Genomic DNA, 27893 nt, shown 5'->3' on the forward strand with positions numbered 1-27893 from the left:
AAGGGCTCGAAATGATAGCAGTTCTGATCGTGATCGTGCTTTTTGTTAAAGTGTTGGAACAGTTTGGGCTGATTGAAGCAGGTTTCGAAGGTAAGGGAGCGCTTTTCAGTGCCTTGTCGTTGTTGCGTCCTGGTGGCTCCTTGCAAGGGGCAGCCACCTGGAGAGCCACCTGCGCCGCCCCAGCTCTGGGGCAGTGACCCTCCAGTCGCGGGGACGTGCTTTTGCAGAAAAAATGAACCGCTGTCCTGAATGCTGCAAGTGTCAACTTAGAAATGCCTTAAAATCGGAATCTCCTCTTCCTGTTTTAAATCTGCGAATGTGAAGTAGTAGGGGTCAGAGCAGGTGTGAGGAGGCTGACATGCAAGTACAGCTACACTGCCTTAAAACTGCCTCGTAATCTATTCAAAATGATTGCCTCATCTGTTCCTGTTAACATAATCTGTACTGGGATTGTTGTAATACCAAGATATACATTTTACAGTATTAAAAAACCTGTTGAATATTTAAGTTACTTTTAGCATTTTAAAATGTGTTTTAGGAATAAGAACTATGATACTTAGATTCAAAATAAGCAACTTCAAGATTCACTTAGGGCAATCGAGTGCAAGTTTTATTGCTTGATGCTTTTTCTTAGGCAGATCACCTCCTTTCTTAGCAATACTGTTTCTGTCTAAAGCAGTAAGAATGGAAAATTAGAAGATTATTTTAAATGTGCTTTTTATGTGTGAAAGCTAGTGGGATATTCATTGTTTTTACCTTATTTCTGAAAGTGCTGTTATTTTTACCGTAAGAGGATTTGGTCTAAAAAACCACAGATTGCAGCGTAGTTGATAGGATATTCATTGCATCTCAGTGTTTCATTAGGTTCCAGACTGAAATGATCTGTTTCTCAAATATTGAAGAAATACTGAATTCTCAAATCTTCCTCTAAGCTAGCATTTGGGTACAGTGTATATACTTACGCCTATGAAAAGGGGAACTTTGTTGATGAGAGATTGTGGTTTCATGTGTTAATGAGTAAGGATATAAGCAAAATCTGCTCCTGTGAAAAAGTCTAAAGTAATCCTGTTTATGTAACCCTTTCAAGAAATGCAGTCTTCTCTTCAAGTGATTTTAGATAAGGAAGTTCACTTAACTGCTTCTCCATCTGTGTTGCTGTCTTGTGTGGACTTCCAGGTATTGATTAAAGAATCTGAAAACCCTGCCAGGACTCACAAAAATATGTTATCAAGTGCATTTATATAAAGCATTTATGTATCCCGTAGAGTGCATTATATTGAGTTTCAATGTCAACACAGAGATTCCCTTCATCCCTTTAAATGTGTGAACTTCTGCTTTTTTTTTTTTTTTTTTTTTTTTTTTTTTTTTTTTTTTTTGTGTGTGTGTGTGTGTTCAGTTGTAAATAGAAATGTCCATCAGCTTGAGAAGTATTATGATCAAAGTTATCTCCAGCATTAGAGGCTGCAGCGATTTGGAAAAAAAAAAAGTCATATTTACTTTTTAGGTTGGTCAGCAGGTTTGTGGGTGTTCTGTCGAGTCTGATTGCCACATCTGGTCAGGTCTCCTGGCAGAATTTAGCACTCTATTGTTGTCTGTAGCGGGTTTTATGGCTGGGGAAGCTGATAATGGAAAGACAATTAGAAACAGTGAAGCTGCCTGTAAGTTGTTGTAACATTTCTGTAACAAAAAAGTTTCTTGTGCAGTTAACTGTTTTGTCTGCCTCACTGGCCAAAAAACTGCCCGTCTGCATGTGCATGGAGCCTGAAGTTTCTCCTTACTTAATGCAGGATAGGTTTCCAGTGTGCCAGCTAGATGAAACCACAGGAAGACATATATGCCCCATTCCTCTGTGGTGTTCATCTGCTGTGATTGAGGTAAAAGGCATGTTACATGGGAATCAAATAATAGATACGAACAGTGATGTATGAAAATGGGATTTAGCTAAACTGCACAGACTTAGGAATTTATCCTCTGGTAGTTCAGAAACAGTGCAGGTTCATTCCCCATTTTTTTCTTAGATTTGAGAATGAAAGATCAGAATTGATTCTGATTACAGTTGAAAAAAAGCAGATTTATACACTTTTACTAGAGACTTGAAAAAAATGTTATGATTTTAGTAAGTATCAAGGCTATTCATTTCCACCCATGAGTTAGAAGTACATGCCTCATAAAATTGTGCAAATGTTAGAGATGTTTTTAAGTAGAATATGAAGAAAAAGGGGATTTTAGAAGTGCACTCACACTTTTCTAGGGATCAGTGAGGAAGTTGGTCACAGTTTTCTGGAAATGTTTTTTTGTTATAAGGGCATTTGCAGTTGTCTGGTTTTGAATAGGTTATATCCCTTCTGGGTTTTTTTTCTCAAAAGTTAATAGGTCCCCGTGAAATCTTTTTTGCGTGTTTCATACAAATGAATAGTTTATGGCATATAAAACACATCCTGCGTTTATGTGGAAATCATTCACAGAGGCAATAATAATCTGTAATACAGTGCACCCAACATGGGATGCTAAATCTGAACTCTAAATCATACTGAAGCTTTGACGGAGATCTAGGTTTCAAAATTAGTCCCTATCATGGTAACAAAAGCTTGAAGCTAACTTGTCTTCCTTCCTACACTGGGTTTTCATGCTTCTGAACTTTGTGAACCATATGCATGTTAATTTGGAAGAATCGGGTGCGATTTATGTAAATCTAAAGCAGAATGTAATTTTCCTCTTTTCAGTGTCATAATAACTATCGTAAGTGTAAATAATACTCTACTTTCTTCAGACTTCAATAGAAATTACGTGTATAGTAGTAATAGTATGCATTTCTTTTAATTATTTATGCAAATAATAAAATGTTTGGAATAAATATTGTATATACTTGTTTATACTTATTTTCTGATGTATTGCACTCAGATAAGTATGCTTTCTGTGGTTTTGCCCAGTTGCCTTCAACTGCTGAGTGATTCTGTTGTTGTTGTAGGAGAAGTATTTTCAAACAGATGTTTTTAATATTGTATGACAGCTCTTGAAGTGATAAGTACCAGAATAGACTATACGCTTTTGTAGGTTGTGGGCTGCAGAGACTTTATCTCTAGGTTAAATGTTATTTTATGATATATTGCCCTCCCTTAGAACAGGGTATGCTTTCTGTGGTTTTCCCTAGTTGCCTTTAACTGCTGAGTGGTTTTACTGTTGTTATAAAAGTATTTTCAAATAGATGTTTTTAATATTGTATGACAGCTCATAAAGTGATAAGTACCAAGATAGGTTTAGTCAATCTCATGGGTTGTGGATTGCACAAAAACTCTTCATAAATCAGGTTATATCATCCTTAATAAACTTTACTGATTTTTTAAACCATTGAAGTATTAGGTGTAAGGAGTAATGATTTTTGATACCTAATTTGAAAGTTTGTTCCTAGGTATACCTAGATATAAATCTTACTTCTTGTATGGCAAGTTTTTTCCAGAAGTCATTCACAATTAAAGTGAGATACAGGAACTGAGCAAGTTGTATATACAGTATGTTAGCATCGTAAGACCGTGAAATATTCAGGATATCAGTTTAGATGATTTCAGTGTACTTTAGTACTTTTCTGAAGGGGTGGTGATCATCATATGTAAGGATAATATTAACTCAATCAAGATGTGGAAGAGGTTTTGTGTGTGAATGTCTTCCTTGTATGTCAGTTATTCTGGGTAAGTTGTTGTAGACTGAGTGGTTGAAGCATGATGAGGTCAGCCCTTTTCTAACTTAAAATGGTTTTGTCCTAATGTTTCTTGGGAAATCTGGATTGATTTTCAAAAGAAGAATCACTTATTACTTAAACAATCAGTGAAATAAACTTGTCTTCATCAATGGAAGCATTGAAACCTATACCATTAGGGATAAGGTTCAGAGAAGAAACACGAAGGATATGAATGATCAAAAATACTTACATGAGAATAGCCTGCTTGTTAGGAAATCTCTTGTAGCAGTTAATACCTCTAACAGGAAAAAAAATGGAGCAGAAGTAATCATGGATGTTACTGTGAAATGTGGATTCCATGTTTCTGTATTATTGCTATCTAATCTCCTTGTTTAGAAGCTCTGAGAGTGGCAGTAGTAGAACTGTACAGCTAAAATTGTAATAATTGAGTTAAAATAGTGTAACACTTGATTCCTGTGAAGTGTCAAAGCAGCTTCTAGTCCCATTTCAGTAGTGTTGGCTATTGACAAATTTCCATTCATCAGCTGCAAAACAGAGCAAAACCATGGACACACAGGGAGTTGTTTGTGATATTTATAACTCTTTGACAGGGGCTGGGTATGACTGCAAACATGGTGGAAGTTACTTGTGGTTGCTCTGAAATTCAAAAAAACAAAGCTGTTTTGTCATCTGAGCTATGGTCTTCTGGGAATTTGAGCATTTCCACAGGGATGTTCCTCTTCACAGTGTTGTTCTTGGATGGAAACGGAGGAATATTCATTTCAGAGGATTGATCATGACTAGCACTTCATACCAGAAACAGCTTGTAATAAACACAGTGGCTTTTCTGCCGTTTTTCTTTTCTTAAGATCAGTCTTGATGTCAAAGAGATTTACGCACAGATTTATGAAGTACAAAAGCAATCGTGGACCGAGATGTGAAATTATTAGCCTGAGCTGACAGTGTGCAAAAGAAAAAGAGATGATAGAAATTTTAATATGAGCAATTTCAGGCATTCCTTAGAAGTAATTTGTTCAATTAAATCTTCATATATAACAAGATAAATTGAATTAAAACAGCTGTTGAAACAACTACTCACATGTGAGTGAGTAAGCAGTAGGTAGAAAACTTTTACACAGAACTCCTGTGGAGTTTTCCTTGATTAACTGTGCCTGCTCAAACAGCACTAGCAGGTCATTTATAGCCAGTGGCATGTTTGTAGTTGATTTGGGGCTAACACATGCGAGCACCAGACCAAGTTGTGCATCCTGCGTGGCTGGTCAGCAGGCCACTACTGGGCAGAATGAGTAAGAGGAAGGCTCTTCCCCTTCTAGGTTTGTGGGGGTTTTTTTTGTTTTTTTTTTTTTTTTTTGTATACTACAAGCCTCAACTTCTGGGTACAGTTGTGAAAAACAGAAATAGGCAGGGAAGAAAAGAAACTTGCTAGCCAAGGGAATTTGTAACAGGTACCTTCAGCCCTTGGTTGCCTGCTTTAAGCAGCCTGACGTCTCTGAATCATCATCTGAAGGCTGGTCCATTGTTGCTGAAAAACCTTCTAGTGTTCCCAGGTCAGTGTCTGCTGAAGAGCTGCTTTTCTCAATAATTGTCACTTCTGGTGATAGTGTGTTTGTCTAGTGCTTCACATCCACAGAGATCGAAGTAGGTAAATACTGTAACTGCAAATGAAGAGATGTGGAAGAAAGAAATGGATAAAGAGCCCTACGCTCTGAGTTATCAATACAATACCTCTTGCAAATGTACTGGTTTATAATTAAACTTTTTTTAAAAAAAAAGAACAAAAATACCCGAATAAGCAGAGATCAGAGAACTCTCAACTTTCCCCTGTGGTGAATACTTGTGATACAGTTCATGAACACAAGGGTCTCACTCCTGTTGAAGTTTGGTTGTTAGGGATCTCATATAAAATGGGACTTTGAATAAATGGAAATTGGCTTATCTACTATGAAATAGAAGAATGCCAGAATCTTATTGCTCAGCTTTGCTCCTTTGAGAAAAACCTGGATATGAGAGAGAGATGGGATTCTGGTCTATTTTCTCTCCTCCAAGGAGACAACCTCTGATATTTACTTCCCCTACTTCATACTGACTACTTAATTTAAAATTTGTATTGTCAAAGTATCTGTTTTATTTATTTACTTTGAATAAGTAAATGCTGCATTCCTACTGTCAAAGAGCCACCGTAAGCAAAGGAAAATTATATATTGCACAGTGTTTGCCTATCACTGTGATACCTTTACTTTTACATGTTTTCTACAAGGGCTGAATTCCCTTTTAATGAAAATCTATAAACACCCTCTGCTTTTATTATTTATTGACTCTTTCCGCCCCCACTTTTTCATGACCTTAACTATCAGTAAATGTGAGTGATATAAATCATAATACGCACAATTTCTTCCAAGTTTTGAGAATATTTACTAGTTTTCAGCATTTAAGGCTGAAATAGCAAAAAATAACTCTGTCTTTTTTAATTATCAAAACCCAATAAAACTTCAATGATGTTACGGATTTTTAAAGCAAGTCCTTTAGAGCTAATTAGTTTCATGGTCTACTGAGTAAAAAAGTAAACATTTTCTAAGAACACAGTTTTGTCAATGATGGGGGGAAAATGGCATACCAAAGTTAATAGGCAGAAGAAAATAACCCGAGTAGTGAAATCAGGGGTACCCATTTTGTTAAGGAAAGGTATTTGTGCTAATAATACTTTCTGCGCTTCTTTTTTCTGTAGAATTCAAAATTCTTTGCAACAGTAAATAGACTTATCGCCTGATGTATGCAAATATATCAGGTAAATGAAGCTAGAAATCAGTACATTTCACAGGTTGATATATGAAGTAAAAAGGAGTTGTCAGATCATATGCTTTAAAGTCCTGTATGCCACAGGGCAGTAACTTTCATATCTGTTGGCTTTTTTTGATGAACACCATAGCATGTTTTGACTAAACCATGAGATGCATTTGATGAAAAGAGGAACACAAGTGATCGTTTTATTTGGGATCTATCCGTTAAGGTTAGCAATACTCTCAAATTGTGAGAATTATAGGCTTTCTAAAACTAGGTGGGATGAATCCAAAACCTTGACATGTTCTAAAGATGACAAGGGAAGAAGGAGTAATCATTTCATTTCAGAATGTCTTCCTTTTTGCTATTGTTAAAAAACAGTGCCCGATTCTAGGTCTTTCCCCTTATCATCACCTAGTGAGTCATGTTTTTTTTCTTGGCATCACTCCCAGATTTACCCTCCCTTTTAAGTAGGCAGTATACATTTTCTGGCCATCAGGTCTGTGTCAGTCATTTGGTATATGTCTCAGGAATCAGGGAGGTCAGCTGCACTAGTATTATCTCTGTGATTCTATCCTTAATATGCTTCCTCTTGTTCCTAATGCATTCTAGAAGTAATCAACCCAAATATAAACTCTACAAGTGTATTCACCAATGGATTTTCTCCTTTTCCTTTAGTTTCCTCTGTAAGTTTGCTATACATCATAGTTTGTTCAGATTGTTATTTCCCTTTTTTGCATGCATTCACTACTACTTTCACATTTGTAACTAATGTAGCTACTATACCACAGAAGGAAAATGAGTTTTTTAACCAGATCTGCTCTCTTTATTGCAGGATTGCAATATTTTGGCTATTTAATGCATCTTCCTATGGAATTCCTAATTTTTATTATATTTTTCTGTCTTACTTTCCCATCAGTCACCCTCACTCAAAATATTCCTCAGCTCCAGAAAGTCAGGCTTTTTGACAAACCAAGGATATATGGATTTAGATATATTAGATACACACACTTGGAATTTGAGCTGCGTTCATTTTGATCACATGCAATGTAAAGAGATGCTCAGCTTTGGGCCTTATGTTAACTTCCAGTTCACTTTAGATCTCATGGCTTTCTAATTTAAGGATATTTAACTTATATTTAGCTCAATGTCTCTTTTAATACAAAATGGTGACTCCAAATTTTAGGAACTTTATTTCATGTGGTTTCAAGCTGGTCTCCCTAATATCTCAGATTACATATATAATTGTATTCTTTAGTTTGATGGGATCCCTGTGAAAACCCTTACTAGGCTTTGGTACGTCTTTGCATTATGATTATGATCTTTGCATTATGATTAACTCAGCCTGCTAGTTACTTTGGCTAATCTCTGACCAATGTACTGTCTTCTGCACTTCACTGTAAGATTCCATGATTCGATTCAGATAGACCCATGTGGATCAACATCACAATAACCAAATTTAAAATGGCTTATTTCCACTTATTTTACCTTCTCATGCTCTCACTCATGGAGTAAGAAGATTAATTAACTTTCCTGTGTTTTTTTCAGTTGCCTGATTAAGTCAGTTAAATTTACTGAACTGTTTTGGTCCTATGTCTTCTTATATCAAAGGTGAAAGATTAAGCAGCATCACTGAAAGTGTGCTATACAGCATTATTATTTAGTATTATAGTTTGTATTTTCACATTGCCCTATGGCCCCTTCATGAAGTCTTTACCCAAATTTCTTCATATGAAATTACAAATGATTGTGTATCTTCTGAAGGTTAAAAAGAAGATCTTGTGTTTTAGCTATTGTGTTTTTTTTTCTAGGTGAGTTCTTCCTTTATTTATCATCTGGCCTATTTCTCTGGTACCTATTGATGAATTGTTCAGCACCTGGTAGAAAATACAGTCCAGCCAGACTGAATGCTGCTGAAATCTAATGAAGCAGATGATTTAATCTGATACGACATCTCTATTTTTGCTTTCTGCAGTCATTTTCCCCAGTGGTATCTCTCGAAGTGATTTCTGATTGAAGTTGTGCAATCTATTTCTGATAGCCCTTACTGTCACTTTCTGATAACACTACAGAAGCATTAATATCTATGCTTCTCGAGGCACATTTGCTTTCTTTGGATCAATAGTCCAAAAATGATTCTCCTTCAGACAGATAAAACTTGGATCATCCAAAGCAGGCTGCAACAGATGTCTTATCTTTGTTGATAATGTGGATGATGAAAGAGAAAGAGATTAAATCAGGTGAATACTCATTTATTAATCAGATATTTACTTTCCAGTAGTTAAATCAAAGTTATTGTGTATTTTATGTAATATATTCTATATAATTAATTAAATATTGCATACTTTTACAGAGAAGAAGTATGGTTGTAAGTTTAACACTCTACTAACAGCAAATTCTAATACAGAAAAATCCAACAAAATAAACCTGTACGCCTGAAGCAGAACAGAGAAAAGGTTTTTTAGAGCAGTGAACTGTTTAGGACATGAAGGAAGGTATCTTCACTGGACATCTGTGTTAGGGTAATGCATACCACTCAACAATACATCAGAACGGACTCTTGTACTCCAGGGTCTGCCCCTGCATCAGGAAGGTTTGATAGGGAGGTGTCAGCACAGACCTGATGTCTCTTTTCTTTGTCTATACTTTGAGTAAATCTTACTTGGTTTTGCCTTTTATGACAAACTTAATTTTCAAATTATGTTTTGGATAAATAGCTTTATTTAAATATCCCTGTTGGATGGGAGCAGGATTGAGTTACATGAAAGCCATGTGACACTGGTGTTTTTGGTCTCCCTTCTGCCCCTTTCCATCAGACTGACAACTTTTGTGTTCAGTGATGGATTGCTGTTGCAAAGGCAATCATGCCATTACATAGACAGCTATGAAATTACATAATCTTGTGTTGGAGATCATTGATGGGATTGACCAAATATAAACATGTGTTTTTCTGCATGCATGTGATGAGAGGGGAGAGAAAAAAGTGCTGAAGAAAGTCCTAATGACTCACAGTCCAAACTGTAAGATACATTTCTTTCAAGGTGAAGAAAAAGTTATGTGTGTTATATAAGTTGCGTCGCACCTCACAGTTACATGAATATTCGCTGGGACATTTATAAAAAGAGATGCCTTTTGGACCCCCTCACATTATCCATACTTGCTGTCTTTCTGCCTGAGCACAGATGAGTAACTGGTAAGAGACCTCTATCAGAGTCCTCAAGAATGTCGTTTTTCTACCTGAACTATCCGATTTACATAAGTAGTTGTAAGCAGTACCTATACTGGTGAATACTTCAACTCATAGGTTAATGTTGTGCCTACATTACAGTATTGTCAAAACCCTGCTGTGACCAAGATTAGCATTTTCTTGAAAAACAGTTTGAGTCCACTAATGCATTATGAGGACGCATATTAAAACACATATATAGTTTACAAATATTTCAAAGCCAGTGTAATACATTTCAAGGTTAATTGCTACTGTTACCTCCATGTAGAAAACCTCATGCCCTCTCTTATAGTTCAGATAAATTATTGTACAAGTATGTGTGTATATCTGCCATATGCATTAGGAGTATTGGAGTAATTTTATCCAAAACTTTCTGTAGGACTCTGATAAGGTTAGATAACATTTCATGTCAGTGAGGCCCAGAAATGAACTGTTCTCCCCTCTCACCCTGCCTTTCAAAAAGTCTTTTCAGATCAGTCATCTTGAAGCTCACATGTTACTTGTTGCTTACCATTTTCTTGGGAAATACCCAGTCAAGGATTTCAAATACAGCAAACAAGCCGTCTAAAGGTGGTCTGTTCATTTGGTAGCAGAAGCTCATACTCAATCAACATTTTTTCTAGCTGCGTCTGGCAAGTGATGGGGTTGTCAGCTGGAAATGCAATTGCTGCTGGTCAAAAACCTCATCTATATACAGCCACCTCTTGCCTGTGTCTGAGGAGCTTTCGTGAACAACAGAAACAAGACACAGCCTGTGTAACCTTCTCTAATGGTGGCAGCCCATGCTTATCTGTTGCACCTAAAAATCAGACAGAGATTTATCTTGTAGTATGTGTGTCTAGTGAACCTGATATTTCTGGAAAACCTGAATTTGTACAGATAATCCATAATGGTCATGTGCAATATCTCTGTTCCCTAGGAAGATGAGACCATGTTCTGTCACTATAGGAGCATGTAGTATGTCCATTTATAAAAAAAATCTGAGTAAAGTCCTTAACTATTTTCTTTTTTCATTAGAAAGAACTTTTTTTGACACTGAGTCAAGTTTAATTTATCCTTAGGATATACAATTTAAATATTGAAATTTTATTAACATGCCATCTGAGTTACCTCCTTTGAAGTCTGAGATTTAAATTTATGTTTGCAAGAGAGAGAAGTACCTGTAACCTCAAAAACTGCTTGCCACTCCAAGATCCCAAGGACAGGAGGTGCACTGGAGGTCTGCCTTGCTTCACTTGTAGCTTGCAGCTGGTGGTAAAAGCAATTTTACACAGTTGGAGTTTTCTAAATTAAGATAATTGAACAAAAAATACTTTAATATGTTCATTATGTATATTTTATACAACATCAATCTAGATTGTCTTAATTAACTTTGAATTTAAGACTTCTAAGACTTATTTTACAAAGGAAAGTCCTGCTCTTACACAAGTGTCACAATGTAAATGCCATGCTTGAAAACCATTTGGGATTTGAAGACAAGTTAGAGCTATTTCCCTCTTACTTATTGTCACAAAGCTCAGAGTTCACATTCTGGCCAATTTTAAGGCTGGATAAGTAATCTGAGATGAATCAGGTTACCAGAACATGAGTAATTGTTTTCAGAAGTAAAGAGGTGTATATATTCTGCTGAAGGCAGAATATGGTGCTGAAACAGTTTAGCAAGTTGACAACTGAAATATAATGAAATGTAGTTCATTTGTCCAGAATCGAAATTGCTGTAATAGTTCAGCAATAGTAAAAATGTCATTAAGACAGGAAGAAATTCTCAATCGGCTCAGATGCTGAGCCGTTCAGTGAGAAGACATCACCTTGGAATTCTCATTGCAAAAATCATAATAGTCTGCTAAAGGTCATACTTTAAATGTTGCTACCTTTTTTTTTTTTTCTTTTTGCTTCCTTAATATTCTCTTACAGGACTATTTTAAGAAGGAATTGATTTCTGAATGTTAGATTTTTTTTACCTAGCCAATAATTAATAGACCTAAACCATTCCCATTCAAAAAGTAATTTCACTGTCAAAACCCAAGTTAAAGTTTAATCACGACATCCTTTGACAAGCTGGCCCAGCATTTAACTACTGTCGATACTAGAAATGTGCTTCTGCTTTTGGCTTTTGTTGGTGTTTAGGTCAAGAACTACCTATGTAACACCTTTACCTATTCTAGATTTAAAATGCTGTGTACCATCAGATACAGTTAATCTTTGTAGATTAATTTGTAATCTGTGTGTCGGTTCTTCATCTTTTTCTCATAGAAACAAAGTTAGTAAAACTACTTTAGCACTTGTACCATTTCCAGATTCAAAATGAGTTTTGTGGTTCTTTTCTGAACCTTTTTCAGTTTTTAATAATCTTCTTAGAGGACTGATATTCAAACTGGACACAGGATTCAAAATTGGTCTCAGACATATCAGAGATAAGAGGAAATATCCCTGCCTTGCCCCTGCTTCACAATTTACCACTAATGTTGAGCAACAATTAACTCAGCTTATACTTTCATGTAAAATAGAGATATTCACATTAGTGATTCTACACAGAACTGAAGAAAAAGTTGAATTTCCATTTTTTTCACTAGAAGAGCTCATTAAAAATCTGTAGCAACTTTATTTTTTTCCTTTGAAATAACCATGTTAAAGATGTGACTTTTGGCTGTGAGGTCTGATATGGATTAGTACAAGTGTACCACCTTCTGTGGTTTTTTTCCATCTTAAATCAGCCTAGCATAAAAAGTGAAATAACATGTTGAATTAGGAGTGCTGCTTCAGAAGATTTCCATTTGTTACTAGGTAATCAAACTAACTTTAGGAAAAAAAAATATCTGTAGTTATTTGTCTTTATGAATATAGATGAGTGTAAAGATGTAATTTTTCCTCTTCGGAAGATCCCCATTTTTATCTTTTTTTTTTTCCTTCTCAAAGATTTATTAGTCTGGGAATTTTCCTTCTGATTTAAACCTGTGTATCACTACTCTTAATTTATAGAGAGATATTTTTGCAGTCAGGAAAAATGATAAAATGTAACTTTTCATGCACACATTTTTATTTTTCTGGAGTTCTGCAGTGAATATTTATTGCAGTGGTAAAGTAACAAACTCAATATTGGTATATTTTCTATAGACACTAACATTTTTAGACATTACTGTGTTTTATGGATGTATAGAGGCAGGAAGTATAGAAGTATAGTTCCAAGCACTGTGTTCAACACCTTGTCCTATAGGTAACAGTACTTGAATTAAAACAGTTTTCTTTTTTTCTTGGAGGGGGAGCATTTTCTATTATAATTGGAGAACAGTAATGAATCTATAACTTTTTGTTGTCATAGTATTGAATGTTTTCCATTGTCTCAGTATGATGGTCTCAGTAACCAAGTACATGGTTGTTTGGATCTAGTTGAAGCTGATTAGACTTGACCTCAGTCTATTTCTTGGAAGTGAGCTGTAATGGGAAGGTAATTCAAGAGCTCAAGCACTGCCCTTGCCAGGCAGATACAAGGGGAAAAACATTCCCGCTCATTCATCGGATAGCTTGTCAGTGTAAGGTCTTTTCTGAAGTAATCAGTGAAGAAAATAATTACCTCCCTCTGAGTCAACCACAGGTTCAGCCTGACCTGGTTTGGACTTTGGTATTTTTCAACAGCAGACATAGCTGTGAGTGGTTATCCTGGTGAACGGCTAAATTCAACAGGTGGTGAAGCAATCTGGTCTGCAACCGTGTTTTGTAGTGCTATAACCTTAACGACAGATCGCTGTTGTTGAGTCCTTGTGCTCATGTGCCCTGGTTTCAGCTTGAGATCATGGAAAAAAGACATTTCTTTTCTAGCCCTGTGACATCTTGCTTTAAGGGTTAGGAAAGTGTGTGTAATAGTGTCACAGAAATAAAAGCGTGTGCTTTGGTATTCCTTCATGCTGTCACCTGTTAGGAGTTAAATCCTCGTTATACCCACAAACTTTTTCAGCATCTATGGAAATACTTGGATTTTCCTGACTCAAGAGAAGCTATGAGAGTGTTCCCCTCTAATCGAGAAAAGGCATTCATAAAGATTGCGCCTTCAGACATCACTTAACATTGACAATCCAAAGGTCCATTCGGTCCTAGCTTCCACTATTGTCCTACCTTCCACTATTGTCCACTTTACTCAACACTCAGGAGTCAAACGTCTTTCTCTTTTGGTTTGGTTTTTCTCCCAAATTGATGGCATCCTGAGAACCCCTGAAGACTCCAGTGCCACTCTGCATCCACCTGTAATTTTCATTTGAATTTCAGGATGAAAACGCATTTGCAATTGCATTCAGGAGTGAAGTTCTTTGCATTTCCCTTTTGCTACCTCTGTACGGATACTGACTTGTTGTCAAGAGCAGCAGAAAAGGGATGTGTTGATACTGTCCAGTAAACAAACCCAACGCCAGATTTTTGGTGGGGTTTTTTGTGTGTTTGTTTGTTGGGTTTTTTTCTTTTCAATTGTTATTTGTCTTTTTCTATTAAAGAAAATTTCTTTGGGAAATTGAAGGCATCCATGAAATAGAAAGATTTGATGATCTCAGCCTTTGGCAACTGGCTTTCATATCTCTGTACCAAAGTGGGGTAATAATGTCAGACTGTAGGTAAATGAACATCTGTGCCCTTGGGTGTATGTGACTATTATTTCTTTTTCTCCATCACTTACCCTATCTCTCTCCAGGGATACTTCCACAGGCAGGAAGTATTTAATATTCCAGTCCCAGGAACCAAATCCCCTCTCACTTCAGGGGGAAGGACATTTGCAGCCAACACTTTCGGGTGCCAAACAGGGTCAACCTTGGGCCTAAATAGGATCAATATTTTTGTTTTGAAATTCAAGTCTGAGATGAAGGTACTGACAGTTACAAGTCCATTGCTTGAGGAAATAACTGGGTTTAATTTATGAAATTATTTTCTCACATACTATACATTGTAATACAATAAAATTTAGGAAATATCTTCAGTTTAGGAAGTGCCATATCATTTGAGTCTTCCATGTCTCCAAGCACCTTTGCCAGTGTCGTGATAGTATGACTCGGAAACAATTAACAGTTTCCTGGTGAAGGGCACAAATAAGGTAACAGGAGCTCTGTATTCTGTTATTTGTACATTACTAGTAAGATCGTTTCATTACTGTTACTAGTAAAATTGCTTCATGAACTTGCCTACAGCTGGATCCCATCTGTCTTGGGACAATTTTCAAATTCTGAAAGATCCTAAAACATCTACAGGTGTCAAGGTCGTAATGGCTTAACTAGCTTTGTGGGGATGGACCGCAGTGTATTCTAAGGTTATGCTCTGTGGCATATTTTAGGTGCACCATGTAATTGTGACTCCAGCTTTATTGTGTCACAAAAATTTTGGGAGTCTGTGTATAACTGCTCCTCTTGTCTATTATTTAATTTATACACTGGGAGAATGTCAGCACTTGGAATGATCTGCTGGGATTTTTTTTTTTCCAAATTCAGTCATTTACTTCCAATCCTACACTTTTTTCTTTGGAGTAAGAAACTTAATCTGGCATTCCCTTCAGAAATCCTGCCTACATTTTGGAGGACTTCAGTACGTGTAAACTTCATGCTCTGTCAGGTAGCACCAACAACGTGAAAGCATGAGGTCCCTTCCTTAGGTCTGGGAATCGACCAGTCTTGAGAATATTTGATATATTACATATATACACATATTACATTCATGTGTAAACCTTCCAGGAGCCTTAAGTGTGTTCTTAGGCAGTCAAACTCATATCAGATCAGGAGGTCATGAGTGGGAAGTTCATGCATAATGATGAGCTATTTCTCTTTTTTATCAGACTGTGACCAGATTCTTTGCTTGTGAGCAGGCCAGAAGTGTCAGTCCTTTAGCCTGAGAACTGACTTGTCCTAAGGATCCCAGTTGAGTGCCTTTCTGATTAAGATTCCAGCTATGCCTTCCTTGAAGCCTTGCTTTTACCGAAGGCCTCATCAAAATAAATATAACCACTAAGTGCTAGCCTGGCTTTTGCTTCCAGGAATCTGCTCTGCCTTCCAGTGAAGATGCTTGAGTGTTTGTCTCTGTTCCAAGTCTGCTTTCACACAGCTCAGCACAGGGGTTCTCACGTCTCATCACACATACTGGGTAAACTGTCAGTATTTAAACATCTGCGCAACGGGGATGTTAAGCAAAACGGCATATCCAAGTAAACCAAATTATTTTCTTGTCTTCTGGTCAGTAGTCTTGCTTGTAGTCTTCACCATAAAGAGACGGGCTATTTTAAATGGTTTATGTTAAAAGATGTTCACACAGAGCAGGAGATTGTGTTGGAATCTTCTATGACATTAATAGTGAAGAGCCACACAATGTGGTCCTAGTGCACTCCAGACAGCCTCAGAGATTCCGGGCATCCTTTAGAAACCATCTGGAGTCCTAGCCATGCCTTCATCAATGGTGTGGAATTGCAGATGTTTCTGCTTGCAGAGCAGCTTTTGGCAAGGCAGTTCCACAATGTTTTCCTAAGGAATTCATGGCCTACACCCTCTTAGCTGGCTCCTGTCTAGTGTATGTGGTGGGACAATGACAGCAGTAACCCTGCAGTGAATTTGTGTCCTGACAGTCACTTCAGAGAAGAAGGAAGGTTATTTAGCAGTAAATGGAAGGTACAAGTAAACAAGTTAGAAGTTTTTGTTCCTCAGATAGCTGAAGGTTTAATTGAGGTTCAGCTAGAGACCTTCCAAAGTGTAACAAGCAGACGGATTTAGGAACACAGCGTGCTAAATCACTGTCCAGTATTAATCCATTAGCCTATGGCTGTCTGCTTGATGTGTCAAACGTTAACAATATAGATAATCACATCCATAGTGCATTTGGGAATGCTTTTCTCTGCATCAGAGTAGTTACATTTAGTATAGTGGCTTTGTCTATTTACTGCTTAGAGTAACTAAGTAACTTAGAGTTGAGATACGCCTTTGCAAAATCCAGTCTCCTCTGAGCCTCTTTTGTGGTTTTTCTACTGCAATTTACAGCTGTTTTGTTTAGATCTATGGGTATTGATGTTTTCCCTGTGCTTTCCTTTGAGATCCTAGCTCTGTGTCTGCTGTAGTATAAATTTTGATGGGTTTTGTACCTTACAGCATGTCTGTACTGGCTGCCCAGTTTAAACAACACTTCTGTAACCAGACTCACCAGTTTTCATATCCTCTTGCCCGCCCAGTCCAACTCACAATGGCTACAGCCCTTTGCAACACCAGATATGGTTCAAGCACAAATTGCTCTCTAACACAGGATTTAATCAGTTTTATTTGGAGATGACTCGTGTGGTTTTATCTGCTGTACTTTTGCAGCATAGTCACATGAATACAATCACTGGACATCTTAGAAGGGTAATGGCCTTTATGGTTGATTCACCTTGTGTTTGCCTATAGCATTGGACAATAACTGCCAACAATTTGGCAATAATTGCTTAATGACAGGAATATAGCCCACAGATTATCATCTGGAAACAAGTGTGTGTAGAACACAAACCAGCAATGGAGCGCATAGGCAGAACAGGTTTCCTTTCCACAGACTATTTATAATACTGAAAGTCAATAGATATTTGGGTCACTTCAAAGGACCATCTCAGCTGGGACTGTCTCTCTGACAGTGGTGTACAGAGCTCAGAGAAGCAGTCTATGCTAGTCTTATTAATTTTCCAGGCTCATCTTAAGTTTTGGTGTTACATTTGCTGCTTTTCATTTGTCTGACATAAGAAACATGCTACAGACAGTATAGGTTTTATAATTTCATACTAGAGTTCCTACTATATCCTTAGGGTTATAGGGTTATAATCCTGCTTGCTACGGCTTGCTACTACTCATTCACTTTATTGTTATAGTACCTGTTTTACTGATGCTTCATCTGAATTCAGACTGTGCCTTCCTTAAATATGCAATCTCTCAGACTCATCCTTTTTAAGCAGAAGCTTCACCGTAGGATATTTCTTAACCTCTTCTGTTCTGAATTGTTTTAACTACTTGTAACAGTGTTCTCTTAAAAATGTCTTGTGTGGAATGTTTTCTCCATTTTTACAAAGCAACCGTCGGGGTGATACCAGGAAAGAAGGCTGCTGATGTGGCAGACCAGAAGTGCAGACCAAACATTCTGATGAGTCAATCCATGCCACGAGGTCTCTGCCTTTCAATTTCTCATAAATGCCCTCCACCGTCCAGCAACAACACTGTGATACCACCACATTCAGTTCATCTACATTTGCCTAGCAAGGATTTTTTACTCCCATCTCTGGTCTAGATCTTCTTTGGTTATGCTTTTGGACAGTATTTTACAACAGCAACAATAGTGTTATTTGTTCTCAGTATTAATAACTGGGATTAATTAATTTTCACTGGAGCAGCTCAGAACTATTGTCCAAAGCAGAACCTGAGAGGAATTTATAACTGCCTACGCTTTTCTAGTCTAGAAATGCATGCAGTTCTGATACTGGCTTTTTTTGGAGTCTGGGACAACGGGATGAAACCAGCTGCAATAGTCAAATATTTCTGATAGGAAGCATTTTCTTTATGACAGGAGTAAATAATGGTTGGTTTGTCCCCTAAGGAATTTGTGTTGGCAAATTGTGTTGTGTTTTCCTAACAAATTGTTACACACTGTAACAGGGTCTGGTTAAAACTTGTAATAGACATAAACATACTCTTTGGAAAACTACTTTCTTTTTTATGTTTCTGTCTGATTACAGTCCTTTAGCTAGTTAGCCGTTTTCCTTAAAGGTGCTCAAAGGCAGGACTTTTCATTAAGCAAATTGACAGAGCATAACTGGAGATCCTAGGGAGAGTGTCGGTGGAATAGGGCGGTCTTAGGGGCAGCAAATATCCAGAAGCAATGATGGGCCACCATCAATAAAAAAATGAAAACACAACTTCCCCTAGAATTTCATATCCTCTAAGCACCCTTTCTGAAAAACAAAAAGATCTCCACTGATACTCTGTTGCTGGCAGTTCTATTTCAGGAAGAAGGGATGTATACCAAAAATATGAAAAGGCTGCCAAAAATTAAGGACAACCTAGTTATAACTTGGAGTTACTAGTTTCACTCCAAACGACAGCATTCTAATTAAAATCTCAACACGTGATTGTTATATAAAACTTGTGAAGGTTTCATAGTTTTCATAGTAATTTTTCATTTTTTGCAATAAAACCTCATAAGGGCTCCACTGTGTGCAGCAGTACTTTATTTCTGATACATCTGTATAGAAGCAATTGCTCAGGGTTTGCAAGAAAAAGGAGACTTTTTTCCTGGTATGTCTTGCAAGTGATGTATAATGCATGGTAAAGGGATTGCTTTTTATAAAGGAATTTCCTCCACGTTAGAGTCTAACATGTAATTACCCATTACAGAAATTGCAATGCAATTGCTGGACTGCATATTTCAGTCCTCCTCTGTTACCCAACAATCACATTTGATTTTTAATTGCTAATTTTCTTCTGTCTTCTCTTGGTACCACCGTTTTATTTCTTGTTCTTATTATCCCATTTTTGGCTGTTTTCTACTTTAAAGTGCACACAATTTTTTCAGCTGTGTAACTGATAATTAGTATTTTTCTCTTTTATACAGCTTTATGAGGATACAGCAAGCTTGTACAGCAAAACAGGTTGTAATCTGTCTCTTATTTTCATGGTCATCATAACCGTGAAAAGACATCTCTGGATTTCTAGCAGGTTTCTTCAGCTGCATATATCATGCAGATCAGATACTTCCAAAAGAGAATTCTAAATTGCAGCACAATTTTGGCTCTAAATAATACATTATTTAGTTTCTTCACATAAAATGTGTATTTTGGCCTTACCGTATGCAATTAGCAATTATGCAACTAGCAAAACAGGCATAGAATTTTTTTCTTCTTAAGTGTTTCCATTCTAGGCTGCAAGAAAAGTTGCTGTGTTCCCAGTAGCAGTAATAGCACCATTCTGAAATTCCGAATTCCTTCAGTATTTGTTCATTTCAACCTGGAATTACTTTGTGTATTTAGAGAGGATCAGATGGAGAGAGGAAAGTAAGAAACTGGGAGGCAGAAAAGCAGACATTTCACTGCCTTGAATTTTCTGTGACTAAATGGATATTTTCTAAAGTAAAAGGCAAAGTTAGACAAAATCCTTTGGTAAATTTAGTCTTATATTTAGTATATCCTGTGATTATTTCCCCACTGTGCTTTAATAGCAGTTTGAGATTTAATCTGAAAGGAAAAAAACATGTGATTTAAAATGACAGCATGGTATACTGGAGTGGCAAAATGTGTACGAAGGCAAGTCATACTTTAGTAAGCGCAAGTGTTTGTGCCTCTGTTGTGAGAACAGATAAAAACTAGAGAGAAGAGACCTGATCAAATAAAAGAAATTACATTTAACAGTCCCATAGTTTGAATGCACAGAGGTTAATTCTTTACATAGCAAAGTTACTTTTTTCTGCACAGCAAAATTTCTGGACATTTCTGGATATTTCTGGATGTTACAGATAGCATTTTCCTTCGTTTCTTAATCTTATACATTCAGTAGTGACTTACAGAATGACATGTATTTCAGTGCAAATTAAAAAAAAAAATAATCTACTTATGACCCTAGAGATTCCTTCAGAGAAAGCTTTTTTTTTTTTATTAAAACTTTTCAATATTCACATGAGGAAAAAAATGATGTTCCAAATATTATAGACATTTAACAGTTATTTGATAGTAGAAACATATTACTGGCTGTTAAACAATTTGCCAAATTGAGCGTTTCATGCATCATTGACTCCTAATATGTTCAAGATGTGTATTTACTCCTGTAGTGTCTGTATTTCCTAAATGAAATATATTTCATTAAACGACAGAGTAAAGTGTTAATATAGTTCATATGAGTTTGATCTTTTGTGATTTATTAAAGAAATAATGCAGGTTACTATTTTGGAGCTATAGGCTGAAGCAGAAACTATTCTGAGTCTAGAAAAATAAGTCCCAGAGGCTGCTGAGTCATATCAAGGAAAGTATCATTGATTGCTGTTAGGAAGTTCTCCATGGGTCTTTTATGTGAGAGATTGAATATGACATGTATTCCAGAAATAATTCAAGAAAGTGCAGCTTAAGGCTTAACTCAGTGTATCTTTCATATGGGTTTGGACAAAGCTGAAGGAAATGGTTACTGAAAACTGAAAACATGCAAAGAAATTGAAAGTGTTTGTTTCATTTGAAGGAAGTTACTGGTTTGGGAAGAATGTCAACACTTTCCCATGGAGGGAAAAGGAGGAAAGGAAAAGATGTCTCCAGGAACACAGTGTTTGTTGTGCCCTTTTCAATTCGAAAGTTATAAAATTTAGAAAGAAGTGATCAAGGTAGCCTGCTGACAGGCTATGTGCTTTGGTGTTTTAAGGTAGTTTAGCAGGAAGCTCTTGATGAATATGTACGTTGATGGTCCCAAAAAATGCAACCCTTATTGAACTGTTTTCAAGAATGTTTCAAGAACTCTAAATATGGCCTCAGAAAGTGAAGCTTTATTATCTTTAAGATGTTTTCCTGATTTCTTTCTGATTTAGGTTAGGTTTTGGAGAAAAGAGAAATGAGAGCCCCTTGGCCAAAGGCCAAACTTGATAATTTTATAATTAATAAAAACTAGGTCCAGTCATCCAAATATGAGATCTGCAATAAAGTGTGGTAATAGAATGCGTAACTATTTTTTGTTAGCTTGTGGGCTTTTTGGTTTGTTTGTTTGCTTTAAGATTGAAGTATGGAGTTGAAGAGTTGAACTTGGTGGTGAAATCAACTTTATGTAATATTGTATAATGGGGGTAACATGAAACAAAGAAAATGCAGTGAAATATTAAAGGAAAAAAATATGCTGTTCAATTTCCTGCATAGGTTAATAATTAAGACTTTAAAATTACATCCTAACAATAAATGGTTTAGAATTCAGTTTATTAAAACACATGTCTTGCTTTGTCTTTTTTCCCCTACTTAATGAAAAATGTGTGAAATCATGCATGCATGGCAGAAACGAAGATAATTTCTTCAATGATTTAGAAAAGAACTGGTTAGTATTTGTCTCTCTTTAAGGTTAGCAATAGATAAGGTATGTTACACATGAGTTATTTAGATTTATCTTGGTGGGTTTTTTTTCTTATAGTGTCCCGGTTTCTGATGCACAGTTTTCTATTAACTGTTTTTACACTAACCTCTCTCATTTGAATGTTGAACTCGCTTTACAGATACAACATCAAATGCATGTATCTGCGCTATTTATAAACCACAGCATTTGGTTTGTTGCATCTAGAATCTAATGACAGGAGTGAATGTTCAGGTCTGCACATCCAGTTTTGGATGTGAGTTTTAATCAAGCATTTGTGCCAAACGTTGATTATCTGTTAATCAACTCAAATAAATCTGAGACCTGAGTCTCACATGGCACATGAAAAGGGCTATTTTTAGATTCAGAGACAGTCAACATTAAGATAGAATTAAAATTCCAGAGATGAGCTGCTAGAAAGCTGGACTGGAAAAATACTTTTTCTTGCACAGGGTTAAGATTTTGCTGTTTATAGGGAGCATTGTTCGGAATCAGTAACAAACAGCTAAGTTTTAATTTTTCTGTTCTTTTACCTTTACTCATAACAGAATCCATGAAGTGTCTAGTATGAGACTGGGGAAAATGCAGCTAAGTATACAATACTGTGATGGACAAACTGATTACTTTGTAAATCTGTCACAAACTGGATGGATTAATAGAATGTCCTTTTGCTCCATTTTAAACTGAATCTGGATCTCACCCAATCTCCCTTAAAAGTGACAGGCTGGTATACTTTTATATTGATAATTGTGAAAATGGTAATTATCACTGTATTATTATATGGTGGTTTTCACTAACAAAATTCAAACAGTGTATAACTGGAAAAGCCATGTTTTGTGCCAGTGTGTCTGAAATGCAATCTAAACTTTTCTAGGTTGAACAACAAATTGAGAACTGTCCAAGAAAAAAATAATTTCTAGGAGATTAGGCTGAAATAATGTTTCCTGCTGCTCTTTAGCATCAATAACTAAATTAAAAATAATAATCAGACAAAAAAAGGAGCAAACTGTTGGTTTTCAGAAATCAGTATCTTAGCTCACTGCTGGCTCTTGTCTTGTCTACCCCTTAAAGTCAGACCTGTATCTTTGACCATGAACCTTTTACTCATGGTATATTTTCTTTAAAAGAACTTTGAGTTTACTAAATTTCTTGTAAATGGTAGAGTACTGTTGACAAAGATATACTGTATATCTATTTTACTTGTGCTTGTGCTTGGTCTACATCAAGAATTTCAGTTAGCTTCCAGGTAAAGAGAAAGCAGAAAGCAAAAGAGAACAAATAAAAAATCCTGAGCCATGAACAGTTTCAGCACCAGTCCAGGTAATACTGCCAAATTGTCAGGACATATACAATCTGTCATCTGTTGAGCTCTTGCATTTGGTGACCAGCAATTCATTGTTAACCATCTGTTCAAATCTTTTTCACATCCTGTGGTAATACTAATTTCATAGATAATTTTTAAGAATGTTAACAAAATGTTACTGATCTAATGTGCATTAGAATAAATGAACAGATGATTCTATATGGTTATAGCCTAGGAATTTTTTTCAACTATGTAATTGACCCATAGCATATTTGACATTGGATAATTAGGCAGATCTGTTAATCAGAGAGCCTTTACAGGAAATCCATGGAACTGAAATGATCAGTCTCTGCAGTTGTGTACCTAAGAACTTTTTAGTGTATCTGGGTCAAATTTTAAAGGAATATGTAGGCTGTATCTGCATCACTGTGAACAATTTATTTCTATGCACAATATCTTACAAGGCATCACATCATTCAAATTTTATCTGAGCTAAACTTTCTCAAAGCTCAACAAAATTTGCCTCTGTTGGGACTTTCTCTGCCTAGTCAGTGTAATGAGGATGCTCACAGATTTGATCTGCTTTTTGAAATGCGGTTATAACTCTGAGCATCAATTTTAGGCTACTGTAGTTATATTTTAAAACCATTTTAACCTTTAAACAGATATTTGCAGTGTGCTTATTGACTGTCAGGAAGAAGAGGAAAAATGCACGTGTTCAGGACTTGCACTTCACCTTTTACTTTGGCTTTCAAATACAAGGTTTTTTGGCTCTGGGTTTCAATATAGTATTGTACTAGTCTCTCTCTTTTTGTTTTTTTTTTTTTTAAAAAAAAGTACTCACAGCAGTTAACAGTGTGTCTGTTACAGTGTACAGGAAATAAAGCTGAAGAGTGAAATAACAAAATGTATGACACAAGTCCATGTGACATTTAAAACCTAAATTTAATTCCAGATAATCTGGAGATCCTATAACTAAGGTAGATTAATGGTTTATGGAATTGAAACAAAAACAAAAACACTTACAGGTAATTTTGAGGTCACTGTAGTTTTTCAATATGTCAGTTTGGCATATTGAATAAACAAATCAAGAAATCAATTTGAAGATTATAAACCGACAATTGTTATCAGTTTTGGGGGGAAGATGTTACAAAGAGTTAGGACCTATAAGTTTTAGTTAGTTTTTAATGCTTTACTGCTTCTCTGTAGGCACATATTAGCCATTAATTTATATATTTTTTCTGTGTCTGATCATGCCAACCACAAGCCATTTAGGAGTAAATCATGACAATCTCAGTGTTCCATTCTGAAGACAGAAGCTGTGGCACAGAAAGCCTTGAACAACTGGGCCCAACTCTCCCTCCTGTGATCTCATGGTTTTAATTGTCAGGTGTGCACTTCCTCCAATAATACAGCTTGCAAGAGGGAGATAATACTATTGTAAGTCCATAGTGCTTTCTTGACTATTCTTTTTAAAAACAGCAGTGGTGGTTTTTTATATATTATCCTTTAGTTACAATATTAGCATGATACTGAATTGAAGATGAGGATTAAGCATAAATAGTAAAAATTCCAAAAGAGTTTGAGTTAATATACTCTCCTTCCTTGATCCATCCCTGTTCCTTGTTTATTTTGGAATTATGGAATTATCCAATATTATGGAATACCCTGGATTTTGCAGATGTGAATTAAGGGATGAAAGGCTGAGTAGTTTTCTCACCAGTGGCTTTCCTTCTATAAGTATCTAGACACACTGATCATTAAATTGGAGAAGCAGATATACCAGTGCTCACAGGAGGCTTGTCTGCCTCTTCCAGAGCTGGTGAAAAGCCACAGACTTGACAAGTGTGTGACTCGCTTCTGATGAGTAGTCAGAAGAAAGAAAATCACATGGGGGAGTATCAGTTGATGTTTAAATAAGGAGGATGTAGACTTGATGGGACAGATTGACTGAATGCAGCCAGGTTTTCTCCTGTAGTTTAAATGCCATGTCAAGTGTCATCCTGTCATGTGTGTATTCTGAAGCAAGAAATCATACATTGGAACGCTTGAGTTTCTACTGCTTCATGTGAACTATTTCCACAGCTTGCTTTCCCTCAAGCCATGAGTATGGGAATCTATCCCTGAATGCGTCTGTGTGCTGGGACACAACTGAAAAGAGAGCAATGTGATTTGTTTCTACATTTCTCACTTCATTCTTTAAATTTTAGCTTTATCTCTATGGATAACTGTCTTTCCTCAATTTAATCTAAAGGAAGTTATTATTTCTACTCTTTTTAAAAGAAGTTTACTTGACTTACTCTTTTCAAATATTAATAACTTTTTCTCCTTTGCTTTTCTCTGTTCTCTAACATCTACTTATATTGCGGCTACCTGCTTTACTTCTCTCATCTCTTCCTATATTCATTCCATTCTGTATTGCTCTTACTCCTCACTACTACTTTTTCTTTATTCTCCAAACTTTAAAATTGCCTGTGTGTTTGCAGCATCAAGTGTTTTCACACCAAGCATTTTCATTAGTTCAAAGTGGTAACTGTTCAAACTTTTAAACCCCTCCTGTTATCTATAACTGGATATCACACTGATATTATTTATTGTAGTCACATTATTTACATCTGTCTCTAGTCTTTAGAATGACTAGTCTTCGTGCAGGAAGTTTTTCATTCCATACAGTCCCACAGTAATTTTACCTGTATCACTTGGGCTTTCAATTGTCCAGATTGCCTTACAGTTGGCATGCATAGGCTTTTGCTTAAAGGATGTTAGATGTTGGAAACACTTTATCTTAGTGGCAAAAATAGATAAATAAAATTAGCTAACTAGGTGGCTGACCTGCATTAGATAAAATATTATTAATCTATCAAAATTGTTTGTGACTGGGGGTCTTTTCAGTAAAGAGTCTAAATAAAGGATATTGCTCCATTTATTCTGACACTGACCTATGCCTTGTCTCATTTTTTGTTTCCTGGACTTCAGTTGCAAGTTAACATTCATTTGTCTGTCTTCATACTGTTGAAGAATTCATTTGATTCCTGTGGAGTTAGATAAAATATTCCATTCATCTACTGACAAGTAAAAAACCCACCACACTCTTATGATCTATTGAGCTGAAGTCTATGTATAAACATCAGTGACTATCTGAGTGCATTGAGACCCCGCCACGTTGCACTCACCTCACAATATTCAAATGTGGCACTATAATGTCCAACCTAAAGAGCATGTACTAATTGCAAAGTCCTTTTGGGATTTCATGGTATCGCACACCTTTATTTTGTAGTTCAAACTCCAAGAAGATATTTCTTAGCATTGATTAATTCCCTTTTCACACACCTGTGTGATTGCCGGTGCTTTAAATCCAAAAAGGTAAATGCAATTTTAATACTGTTGCCGTTGCTATTAATGATTGATTTGTGACATGTGTGTGCAACATCATGATCAAATTAGATTTTAATATTCTTACTAAAATTACTCATAGTTACTGGTGGATTTTCTCATGGATGAGGAAGCCAGAGATTTTTAAACTATATCAGATACTGTTAGTCTGTCTCATTGTCCTTTCCTGGAGTTTCTGTTGTATGTAAGCTCTGGTGCAACTATTTGACCTAAGAGATCTGGACCTGGTTTTGTAAACAGCGTTCCTGGATTGATCCAGTTTTCTCTTCAGACCCTTCCTGATAATTTTACTGCTACTTACTGGTTCTTCATGTTCTATTGTATTTTTCATGCTTTTCATTATTACATTGATTGATCAGTTCAAAGTATGTTTCCACCCTCTTGGTAGTCATATGACCTAATATAGTACCTCATAAAAAGGTAGAGTAGAAAACTGTTAGCTAAGTGAAGCTGCAATGTCTGTATTTCTTTCTGAACTCCAGAAAGAACTTCATATGCATGTTCTGTATCACCCACATTTATAAAGCACTGAACCTACTGTGAGCGCTCTAGCAAGCTGATACAGGTCCATGCAGCCAGTGTGTGCAGGACTATAAGGTATCCAACAGTCCTGGATGGTCAGAGCCACTTTTCCTGCTCCAGCTGGCTTACCATGCTTTCTAGAACATACAAGTAGTATCCTAAATGTGTACATAGATAAAAATTCTGCCCAGCGCAAAAAATACAGTATCCTGAGAACCCCAATATCACAGCTCTAGTGAAAGGGAACCATGCAAATAGAAAATAAAACAAATTCAAGATGTTTCATGTTTTGGGGAAATGTAAAAAAACAACCAGAAATGTCTTCCACAAAGAAGCTGTAAAGGTAAATTTATGGTCCTAAAATGGTTTTATTACCAGTCATTAAAAGCTTTTTCTTTTGTCATTAGCCAAAGCAAAAGGTCTTTGGCTTGGCAGTTCAGTTTTTACATTGAAGTGCAGTCGAGGCCCTTGTGCATTTTTTAATGCCACTAATCAGAATACAACCATACAGCTATTTATTTTGATTGACTACAGGTTTCAGATGAAATAACTTTAGGACTGTCCCTACTGAAGCACAGAGATGCCAAATTGTCATGTCTGTTCAATAGAATGTAAAAATGAGTGACTTTGAGATCTTCTTTGAAGTAATGGAATTGCAGAGTAATTTTACCCCTCTGAGATAATTACAAGCATGATCCATTTACCCTGTTGCACCTTCTCTTAGTCCTTAAGATGTCAGGGCCCACGTCAGCTGCCAACTGAACTATCCAAAGACTTTAATTAGATATGCTCTAGAGTTACCAGATGTTATTTTCCTCTTCCCATTACGAATGAAGTGCATTGCAACAGCTTGCTTTTTCAGATTTTTTAAATTTATTAACTGTTTCTTGTTTTCGTAAGATCTTTTGCTTGCCCCTACCA

General features: G+C 36.3%; 1 protein-coding gene across 9 annotated transcripts in view; it reads left to right on the forward strand.

Annotated features, from left to right (window-relative positions):
- KCNIP4 (potassium voltage-gated channel interacting protein 4) overlaps positions 1–27893 on the forward strand; it is a 433458-nt gene that overhangs the window by 226885 nt on the left and 178680 nt on the right. Inside the window, exon 1 of one of the 9 annotated variants that reach the window (XM_080371602.1) lies at positions 7–90. The exons of the other annotated variants lie outside the window; for them this stretch is intronic. Within the exon in view, the coding sequence (XP_080227728.1) occupies positions 12–90 (79 nt within the window). The 5' untranslated portion in view covers positions 7–11. Of the gene's footprint in view, positions 1–6; positions 91–27893 lie in introns of those variants that run through there. 9 annotated transcript variants of the gene reach the window in all.

The sequence above is a fragment of the Falco punctatus genome (genome assembly GCF_963210335.1).
Source record: "Falco punctatus genome assembly, chromosome: 1".
Classification (NCBI taxonomy): Eukaryota; Metazoa; Chordata; class Aves; order Falconiformes; family Falconidae; genus Falco; species Falco punctatus.